Source organism: Phaethon lepturus, unplaced genomic scaffold (genome assembly GCF_000687285.1).
Source record: "Phaethon lepturus isolate BGI_N335 unplaced genomic scaffold, ASM68728v1 scaffold45925, whole genome shotgun sequence".
Taxonomy (NCBI): Eukaryota; Metazoa; Chordata; class Aves; order Phaethontiformes; family Phaethontidae; genus Phaethon; species Phaethon lepturus.
Window position 1 is genome coordinate 14,920 of NW_010542097.1, and position 11,509 is coordinate 26,428.

An 11,509-nucleotide genomic window follows, 5' to 3' on the forward strand; every position below is an offset into this window, starting at 1 on the left:
TTCTGGAACTGGACAGCAGTGAGCTTTCCTCCAGTCTTACCTGCTGGAGCAGAGGAGTCAATGGCAATATTGGCTGGAACAAATTAGGCAGGTTCAGGCGCTAAAGAGGCGGTAACGACAAAGATTAATCAAACAGATACACACTGGGGGAATGTCTCCAGCCTCCTTTATTTTCATTTATAGAAAAGTATTAATATACATCATCAGAATATAAAGAAAATAATTCAAATATTTTCCAGTTGAAAATACAAGGCTATAGCTAGCCCTCCTGGTACAGCAGGGATGACTTCCTATTTAGAGCCCCAGGACTGCACTGCATTTTGGGGCAATTCAGAAATGCTCCTTGAAACCTGAAGTCCAAGGACCCATTTATCCCTGGTACCTTCTACTCTCACAGATTTGAATAGGCTTATTTCTAAATTTTGCCATTATCTCAGCAGCACAGAATCAACCCTCTGTAAGACTGAGGATCAATATGAAATGATGAGACCAAGTAGGATGAAAATAAAAGAAAAGGATATATAAGCACAAGCAGGAAGTATCCACAAAGAAGTGGCACTGCCATGAAAAGGCAGCACCTGAGTTAATTTATTTTGCACTATTGATTCTTCATTGAGACTTTAGAAAATTAATAATTAAACCTGGATTCATATGGCCTTTTTTGTCTGATTTCTTATTTGGTGAATTCTCATTCCTCTCAAGAAAGGGGGAATTTGCAAGAAGTCATCAGGGTCAGACAGGCCTCTCTCAGGGATGGATGGGCAGAAGGAGACTGGCACTTCACAGCCAGCCTGATTTCTTTGGAAATCTAGGAGTAGACACAGACAGAGAGGATTCAGGATGCCCCAGTACAGACAGCAACCTCTTGAAAGTAAGCAGCATAGCCGCTGACACAGAGAAGTTTTTGTTTTGGTTGTGGTTCCTGCTGCTGCTGCACGTAGCTGCCAGAGAAGCCATCACAGCACTCGCTTGCTGGGGCTGTCAGAAGTTAGATGAACAAGAAGCTGTGAACAGAAGGACAGGAGCAAGTGTCCAGCTGGCGAATTCTCTTCCAGGTTCCCTTGCATCGAGAGTTCCCTACTGCCTGCCAATGCAACAGCCAATTCCTGAAACACAATCATAAGAGGGAGAAAGTTAATGTGCTGCACCTCCGCTGCAGCGCAATCACTTGTACGAGGGATTAAATCACCCTGTAAATCCCATTTAGTTTGCTAACATCGATTTTCACTCCACGGACCCAATTCTGCCTTTCTACCGCTGCAAAGAGCGGCAACCACAGTGACTCCCATAGGATTATAATAGCGTGAAGTAAAGGCACCATCAGTCAGGAACATTGGACTGGAAGAACACAGAGCAGCACATGCTGCAGGAGTTAAGTCCAAAAGGATTCACAGAAACATTCCCTTGAGACATCCAGCGTTGCATACAAGAACTCACAAAGCACACCAACATCCCCATAACTCATGTATTGAAACACTTGACAGGTTGCAAAGTGGGCAAAATACGTCTTTGTCCATTTTTCTTCATAAGACCATGCTCCCTCTCAGCCGGCAGAGCTCTATGGCCACCCATAGCCATCGAGGTGCTGGATAAGTAGCTAGCACGCGATTCACAGCACATGTCTGTGTGAGCAGGCGCAGGGACACAAGCACCTCTGGATAACCACGTTAGTGGAACACTTGCCTACGCTTTTCCGCCTTGCTAAGAGCTACACACTAACATGGCTTCTGGACGGCAGCTGGCTGGAGGTACCAGACCCACAAGTGTTGGGACAAGGTTACTCACAGACCTCTTAAGTAGAGGACAAAAAAACAACCAACCAACACCACCTTTTCTCCCAGGCAGTCCATCAATACGTTGACCAGAACTGAACAGAGAAATATCCTATTAAAACAACCAAGCAGATGCACAGACCATTTTTCACAGTCAGTGGCTGCACAAGCAATACTGGCCTAACGGCCACAGAAACTGAAATTTTGCTATAGCACTGTGCCCATTCCCAGATTTTAGCATTTAGTGGTTTAAGGGAATTCCTTACATCAGTGTGTCCCAGCCCTGACCTTTGGAGAAGCACAAATACCACAACTGGATCAACTCTTGCCCTGTGCAGAGAGCTGCCCACAGAATAGCCCAGCAGACCCCTAACTTCTGCTTGTTTTTTACTTCTGTGGAAACTGGAATTATTGCTCTAGCTTCACAAAGATAACCCTGCCCTTAGTTTCATGAGATGTCATGCTCCAGAGCAGGGTTTTATGCATCACACATGGTTGGAAAAGGCTCGCTATATTTTTGTTTTGCCTTGGGGTCATTTCAAAATACCAGAATCTGCACAAGGAGGATTAAGATGCCAGATAAAGCAGGCTGTGCGCAAAGCAGTCCCATAGCCTTCAGAACTCTGGGCTGCAGCTTTACTTTTAAAAGGCTTTACTCCTTAAACACATAAGCTAAACTTGCTCACTCTCATCTTGCTGGTGGGGAAGGCAAATACTAACTTTGCTATAAATCCAGTCCATCCATCCTCCCTCCCTCCACCCCATGAGCACGGGCATGAACTGCTGCAGTCTGGACATTCATGTGTTACAACCACCACATCTTGCTCCAGATGATGAAGAGCAGCTGATCCTCCTAGACATAGGCTGAGTAACAACTTCACAGATGTCAAGCCTATGTTTTAGTTGTAGATCTTTCAGAAGACAATCCAAAATTAACAGATCAATTTCCCAGCTCGAAGCTCTGCCTTGTTTGTCTCATAACCTTCTAGAAGAAAGAAGCCAATGCAAGCTAGATTATCCTAGCTATCCTCACCTGATGGCCACAGATCTGGCCAGAAATCGAGGACTTTGGGAAACCTCCCGAGCTTGCATCACAGGGGTTAAAATGAACTAGCATTTTCTACAGAGTAGGAGACAGGTGGAAGGCACAGATAACAAGCATCTCTAGCTTGAAGCGTTTATAAGCCAGACTCCACTTAGACACAAGAAGATAATTAAGAAATACTCATCAAAATACACCAGCATTGCCGAGTTTATTTTAAACTCTGTCAGATGTTTTCCTTCCTGAGAGTCACTCTTGGAACAATATCTTGGGGAACTGAACGCTGGCACAAGCTGCCGAACTGACAGGGCGAGAAGCAAAGCGCAGGCACGGCGTGGGTGGGCCAGCAGCAGCTGTGCACGCTTCCCCGCACAGCCTCAGCCAGCAGCCCCAGAGACCCCGGCCAGCACACGATGGCACAGGTCGGCCAGCATAACCTGAGGTTACCACGAACTGGCCATGTCTCCTGGCAGAGTTACGCCAGCAAAAATTCAAAATGTGGGTGAGCTGCGTAAACAGCCAGAGGCTTGTGAGCAGATCTAGGCAAACTCAACACATGGTGCATCCTAGGCTCCGGCATCAGCTTTGGCCTCCCACCATCCCCTTTCTGAGGGCAGCAGTTGTTTTCCCATCTTCTTCCACTTTTCTTGACATCACATTCATGCCCTCCACACCTGGCCTGCAAATCCCAGCCTGAGGGGCTCACCGTGCAACCGCCTCAGAGCACTGCTCCTTTGCAAGACTGCATGCTCAGATATGGCCACTTACTCTAACAGAAGGCAGAAGCCTTTTCACAGTCCTTTCCCTCATCCCACTCAATGGCTGTCCCCACCAACAGTGCAATTTCTTCTCAGAGATCATGGAGGTCAGTTTTCTCCTCCATGCAACCTGGTAAAAAAAGTATATTATTTCTGGAAAACAAGTTGGGGATAGCTCTGTTCATATAAAGAGTACCTTTAGTAAATACTTGTACTTGAGGTGTTGGTAACAAGAAAGTCAAACAAGATACCCAGCGCTGGACAACAGTCTCCTTGACCCACCAGTGATTGCGCTGCAGCAGAGGTGCAGCACCTTCGTAAGGTCAAATAGTGATAAACAACACCAGACCATGCCCTGGAGGTTACCTATCTAGAGGATATGTGGGAGTTGTCTAAAAGATCCATGTGAAATGTAAGGGAGGCTTCACACACACAGGCTGAGGAAGCTGCAGACCAGAGACTTGACTCATGTTCCACCTGCCAGTCACACATTCATCTCTGACAAAGCTGCCCAGCAATGCTGGTGCAAGGAGGCTTAAAAGTGCATCTCCACTGCCTTTTGTAGACAGGAGCCCTGTCCACTGCTCGGGCCAGCCCTGCCTGTCCCCCAAGCCTATGTTCCTACCCTGGCAATGAACCCAAATGAACACACACGGTACCTCAGGTTGGCACACACATAGAGAGCTCATACCTGCCTAGAAAATGCCACAGGCATAACTGCATTTGACATTCCAGGCAGTAATGCTGGAGGGGTAAAAGCTCACTGTGTTAAAAGTTGGCTTCCCTGCTGGCTCTCACATGCCTATAATGAAATGGACCTACCAGTTCATCTTACAGACCTCCAGCAAGACTCTGGGAACAATTTCTAGGCTCTGCTCAATTGGGATGGATTTAAACCATCTGCTGAGTTGTGGGTTGAGTCCTGACTTCAGTGACCAGTCACCATTCACCCCAACTCCATTACTGATACCCCTCTCCAGCCTTCAGCCTGCCAATACCTGATGATCAGATCATCATTCCTAAAGGACACAGTCCCATTTTCTTTGTGCTTCCATTCCTTGTACAGTGCTGTTCACCAGATCAGGCGAATGAAAATGACCCCTCTTTTTGCAGCCCAATGAGGAAATTAATTTCTGAATATAATTTTTATTTTGTTTAATCTGACATTCCTGTCTGGCTCCAGGGTTTTAGTAAAATAACTTTATCATAAGCTTTTATAAACTTTTACATCTTGAATGCAGGTAAGAACTACTCCTGGCCACACCAGTTAAGATTTTTTTTCTTCTTTATCTAAAAGGTTTTGGAACCTTTGTACATAACAAGCTGAAGCAGGGAAGGAAAAGACTCTAACATGACTTCCTCTTACTAAAAGCCTGAGAAAAACCCTGCCTAAAAAGGCCATTATTGGCAATCTTAGTAGTGCAACACATTGTGTGCTTCAGGCCTGAAAATCCTAGTTCAGAGTTTCTAATTCAAATGAACATGCTTATTTCAACATTTATATAAGTTTTAAAAATACCCCTGCCCAGCACTGATGGGCAATGATTTTCTCAGGCAGAGCTGCTAACCGGTTTCGGAGGATGCCATTAATAAACTAACAGGGTTAAGAGTATCAGGATAAAAGCAATGCAGAAGTTGTGCCTCTAGTGACCTCAGCAGAGGCTTGGGAGCCAGGACTCCTCTGTTGCTGGCTCTGCCACAGACATGTTTTGCAGCTTCAAGCCTTTCCCTTCATCTTTGCTGGAGTCTGCCCAATTTGTACAACCTGGGTGGTCCCCATCAATCACCCCAGAGCTGCTTCTGCTTTCCAGGGAAAGGACGCTGAAAGTGCACAGATTTAACAGTACTTTCATCTGACCTTAGGTGCCAGTACATACCCCAAGTCCCTAAGCTAGCTGCCACTTGCCAGAAATGCTCATAAAACTTGTAGAAACAAAATTCACAGTACTTAAAAATCAGAAACAGATTAGGTTTTATTTGACAGCTGACAGGGCTGTTAACCTTAGAATCATGGCTGAAGCGTCTTTAAAACAAAGAAAACTCCACAATTGTGCCACTTAAAAGTCAGTGAGATTTAGCAGACTAAGTGCAGGTACTCCCACACTTCAGTCCTGGCTCTGCCACTGGTTTAATACATGAGCTTCACCAGGTCATTTAATCTCTGCATGAAACTCATGGTATGCAACAAAGGCCAGTTAATATATGTAGAGTGCTCCAGAGCGCTATGTGCAGCACGTTAAGAAACTAGGACAAGCAGATCAAGGGAGGAGAATGAAAAATCCAACATGAAAACAAAAGATAAAGCTCTTACTTTTTGCTTCCACTGCCATCCCCATAACAATGTAGACTTCTGGAGTCTAAAGCCGGGTGCTGACACTCCACGCAGACGGTGTGGCCCTCCCTGAGGTACTGCATCCAGTGAGTGTATGAGTGGTGGCTGTGCAAGCAGCCCGGCGTGATGGCCACAAGCTGGAATTCAACACAGTACCTGCAACCAAAATAACCAAGTAGGTTAGCTCAATAACCAGATTAGAGCCCTCTATGGGACTAGAAGAGCCAGCCTAAACTGGGTGACCATAGAGCACTAATTAAGAAAAAACAACAACCAACCAAACAAACCCACACCCCAGGTCATAAAAATCAGAGCATGTGGTGTACCTGCATTTTGACAAGGTTAAATGGGGAATAAAACTACTCTGCTGGTGTTTTCAACTGACATATCAAAAAATATCCGGTATTACTGGCATCTGTTTTTACAAATAGACACAGATTGGTCAAGTATTTGACTAAAGACAAAAAAAAACCCAACAGACAGGTCTTCTAATTCCAAGTCTGGTGTCCATTTGCTGAACCACACTTCCTCTGTCATCTACTCTCAGTTACTTATAATGGGTTTTGTAGAGCAACTTGAGACAGGAGCTAAGATTCAGTCTGTAAAGGTTTTCCCTGTGATGATCACCCTCCTAGGAGACAGAGTGAGGCTGTCATATCTTAGTGGGAGGACTACCAGATTGACATCGCACTTCTGCCCTGCTCAGACTTTTCTGTGCTTCTAATTTTAACCAAACCTGAGAGGAAAGCCCAAAAGAACTGGCCTTGTTTGGAGGGGAAAACCAAGGAAGTTCAGTAATCATCTATAAACACAGCAGAGGATTGGATTCTAGTCTAGACTGGTTCTGAAGCAGTCATCATGGGGATTTCCAAACACCTTCAAGTAGCACATTGAACTGTGTGAGCAGTTTGCTTCCTTGTCTTATCTGAGGGACAGAGAGCAAGGATAAATACGCTTGCAATAGAGCTGTGCTCACATTTTTTAATTTTACAGGGAGAAGGCTTGACTAATGAGGAGTCCGAGAGAGGCTCAAGATGAACAGATGCTCTTTCCTTCAGACACTTAAGTGAGGGGGATGGATGCACCCACGCACTATGGAAATACTTACATGTACAACAGCATGTGGGGAAATAAATCAACAAGTGCACGGCTCCTTCATGCTGCAAGAGCAGCTCTGGGAAACCACACAGTGGTTACAGGAGTGGCAGCTCTCAACAAGAAACAGGCAACCACCAGAGGCTGCAATCAGAAACCCTGGGGAATAACTAGCTTGCAAAGCTGTGTAGAGGGGTTACAGGATGGAAGATAACCTTTCCCATCAGCACTGTGTCGCTGCTAGCAATGACCCCAGCTGGGAAAGAAGAGGACTGGGAAGGCTGATGCCAGCTCCCTTGTGTTTGAGGCACAGCTGAGGCCTGAAGGCAGAGCAGCACACACAGGGATGGTTGTGTCTCAGAAGGTAAAATGCAAGAGAGAGCTTTCTGCACAACCCTGCCTGTACCTGTACTGTGCAACAGTGCTACTGGGGACAACAGGCAGCGTTACAGTGAAGGGGGGCTGAAATGGGAGAGGAACGTGCTTTCCATGCAACAAGACAGCAAACTCTGCCCCCTGAGAATTTACCCCATTTATGTAAAAAGCGCAAACTGCAACACATTCTACATTGGGAAGAGCTGAAGTGAATGGTCTTTGGCTTTTTGATCACACAACCTTAAACAGCAGCAATGCCGTGAACTAAGAGCTGAGTTTCAGTCTGTACTGGCCTTACATCAAGGTAGACCCACAGCCTTCAGCTGCACTGCAGATGCTGCTGTCGCTGAGGGCAGAACAGCACCCTGCTGTAGTGAAGCGTTGCCCTTCTGCTGGGAAACGCCAGTTCTGATCAGCAAAAAGCTGGGCCCAAAACTGCAAGCAGAGAGACACTGAAGGTGGACTGTGTACCCCTGTGCTGAGCCTCCAACTTACCCTGCTTTTTCATTGCCATCAGCTGCAGCTCTTTTTTTCCTCGCTTTTCCAAACCCTCCTGTTGTTATTAATGCTGGGACTGTGTAAATCAAAAAGAAAGAGTACATAGCATAAGTGGCAATACTGCACTCAGGCTGTTTACATCTGCAAAACTAAAGACGGGTCTTTAATGTCATATGGTTTTATCTTCAGCAGGAGACAAAACCAATTCTAACTTTGTATTTTTGTATTATCCGCAACCGTCAACCATTTCACAGAAAAGGGACTATGTACTTTTGCCAGATTTTTGCCGGAGCAGAGTGAGCCTACTTATCAGGCACATCCAAAAGACAGAGCAGGGAGGCAATATTCGCTTAATACCAACTCTCTCAACAGGTTTGAAGAAGTCAGTTGTAGCTAACATCCAGACTGGACAGATTTTGACCCCAAAATATCAGCAAAAATCACAAGCAGTTCTTCTAAAAAATCAGTAAAGGTATGTCATGAAATGTTGATTTGAACAAACTGAAATCAGGCTTTTTCTCCAGAAACTAGTTGGAGGTTTCCTCTGCCAGCACTCTGCTCCAGTGCAGAGAAGTCATACCTTGCCTTTGATGGGTGTTGCTCCTTCATGACTTTTTTCACATGACTCATAAAATGTGTTCAACACCCACTTACAGAAGTTTTAAACAGACATAAATCTACCAACTCTATCAAAATTGCCAGAGATTTACACTTGTATAATAACGTGAGATCACAACAGGCCTGTAATATTTCACTTTTGAAACACAGCAGATCACAGAAAACAGCAGGCAGTACTTTTGAATATTGTCCCAGGAAGGATATCCCTAAGCCGCTGTGTGAAGAGCTCTGTTCTCAGTTTCACCAGACAGGCCCAGAGCAAACACGCTGGTGTCTAGAAACAACTCTTTTCAAATACAGTAAAGAAATACCGGCTCTGCCCAAACAAGAGTCCTCCCTGCAATTACCCAGACACTTATATTTTCAGTGGACTTACTCAGGGACTGTTTGCACTCTGTTCCTTGCTGAGTCCAGTACTCCACGCAGCCAGCCCTCTCCTCCAGAGGAGGGCATGCCTCTCCTCCATTCCTGGGCTCTTGGATGACGTGCCTCCTCCGAACACGGTATGTTGTCTTGCAAGGCTCCGCACAGCCACTCCAGACGCTCCACTGAGATACAACACAGGGGATAACTGGAAGAAGAGTAACAAACAGGAATGTGGAAGGTTACAGAAATTATGCAAGTGATGGGCCTTCTCCAGAAAACACACTTTTTGACAGAAACTTCCTCATTTCACACCTGTCCCACAGCTGTGTTGGGCAGTTCTCAGTAGCTCTGCTCCCAGGAAATTACCTGCCCAGAAGCTCCAGCCATCAAGACCAGTCTATATGGGGCCAGTCACCTCCCCATCCTACACTACTGCAAGCCTCCCCTGCAAACTGGGACCTGAACTGGACAAACTGAGAAAATATTTTAAATTAGACAAGGTCAAACTGAGTGATAAGAGAAGAGGAGGAGGATAAAGAGCAGGAGGAGAGAGGGTGTTGTACACCCTTCATGCAGATAAGTCCTAAAATATTACTGACTTCTCTTGTGAGATGTCACACAGTAAACGATGACCAGCCATGGAGTTTGGACTGTCACACGGCAGGCTGCAGTCAAGTTCAAGAAGCAAAATACAATGCAATGGTTTCCACTTTGTACATGTTGGAATAAATCCCAGAATATTTTGAGGATGTGACTCATGGCTTTAAATTTAGGGAACCTGCACTAAGTAATGCTTCAAAAATCTTCACAGCATTGAGCATCCCTACCTGCTCTCACACAGTATTCACCGTGCTAAACTCCTAAGCCTTGGCCTCCAAGCAGCTGAAAAAATGTCTTCCTTTAGCATTCAACATCCCATCCATTCAGTCTGAAACACATTGGCACATTCCCTGTATCATATATTTCCTTTTGTGATCTCCTCCCTATGAGCATGCCCATAGTTGAATTTCATAGGATTGAATCTTGGGAAAGAACCATCAGGAGTAACACAGGAATCACTCAAGAGCACAGAGCATTCACCTGCTGGTCTCTCTCACAGACAACCTGGAACAATAGCCCATGATATACTTGATCAGTTGTACTTGACCAACACGGCCTAACCATCAAGAACAGTATCTTTGGAGAATGTGGTGGGTTGACCTTGGCTAGACATGTCTTAACAGGTTTCCTACCTTGCTGGTTCAGCCACTGGGTGCCTCACACCTTTAGCGGCCAGCTAAAGGCCAGCACCTACCACCTTACACGCACTTGCAAGCTAGCTTCCACCGAAGTCCCTGCAAGTACTCAAGAGGCAAAATACACAAGGATGGAAACATTTCACCCATGACATTGAGCTCAGGCATGAGGAATTCCTCAGTTCTGAGTCGAGCTCCACTACTAATCTATCATGCAATTTAAAGATGTGGAGGAGCCCACTGAAATCCTTCAAGAGCCACCTCGCTCAGCACCTTACAGTAACAGACATTGGCACTCCGATTTACAAAGGTGTTCAAAAGCTTGAATCCCATTGATTTCATTGGGACATAAGCTGCCAAATGGTGTTGCAAATTCCAGCCTTTCTGAGCAGCTTGAGCTTGATACCTCAATTTATTCTCCTGTGTAACACAGGTAACCCCTAATTACAGCATTAACCTCATTTGAAACTGCCCTTGTCTGCAGAAACTTTAGGAAGATCTTTCGAATGCTATTGCTTTTCTTCTTTGCCTAAAAGCACCACAAACAGCTTTTTAAACCAAAGATTAGGAATTAAATAAATTATCTAAGTAATTGAGACATCTCATATGTGCAGCAATGCACCACAAAAAAAGCCTGCACATTGGATTGCAGGCTGCCAGCATTATAATCCTTTTGTGCATCTCATTTATTCAGAATCTTCTGCTCTTTTCAGTTTTGTTTGGCATCATATATTAATGCCTTTACCTTAGTATTTTGCTTTACAGGTCAGTTTGATAAAGTAGCTCTTTAGTGGTGGGAGGAAGAAAACTACTGAAAAAAGGCCAGGCTACGAAGGCAATAAAAGTCCAAGCAGAACCGTCCCCCCTACATCCAGCCCAAATGAATCACAAGAAATAACGCAGAAATACCTCATCCTGCACAAAACCGGCTTTCTCGCCAGACCTCCGCAAGCAGGATGCTGCTATTCCTGCGCTGAGCCACAGGATGGCGGCGGGCTCGGAGCGCCGGCAGCAAGGGCTGCACTGGGACACCGGCACCGCGGCAAGGTGCCCGGCACAGCACGGGGCAGCGGCTGCACGCTGCTATCCCCTCGCCATGTGTCACAACGCATTTTTCGTACTACTCTTCTGTGATATGAAGAATACACAGCAGGGGGTCCTGTCCACCCCGGTTATCCCGGATGACTGCCGGGAGCAGCAGGAGTCAGGCGCAGCGGTACAGAAGGAGTCCCAACGGCCCAGCCGTGCTCAGACACCAAAGGCACCGGGGCACCCAGCACCAACCAGCAGGCCCCTCCGCTGGCAGCCCCACCAGCAGGACAGCCAGGGTGCAACCCCCTGCAGACCCGGGGGGCCCTGCCTCGGGGCAGGGGGGAGGCAGCGGTATGGGATCCGTGGGCGGCACTTTGATGCTCGCT

At 46.1% G+C, this 11,509-nt stretch overlaps 1 protein-coding gene across 1 annotated transcript; it reads right to left on the reverse strand.

The window, feature by feature from the left end:
* Nucleotides 1-895: 895 nt before the first annotated feature.
* Nucleotides 896-9,061, reverse strand: LOC104621438 (somatomedin-B and thrombospondin type-1 domain-containing protein-like; the record flags this gene model as incomplete). Its single annotated transcript, XM_010287925.1, has 4 exons — nt 896-1,106; nt 5,884-6,060; nt 7,870-7,948; nt 8,867-9,061. Coding segments are annotated over 4 exons (569 nt in total), but the record flags the coding sequence as incomplete, so codon positions are not given.
* Nucleotides 9,062-11,509: the final 2,448 nt, after the last annotated feature.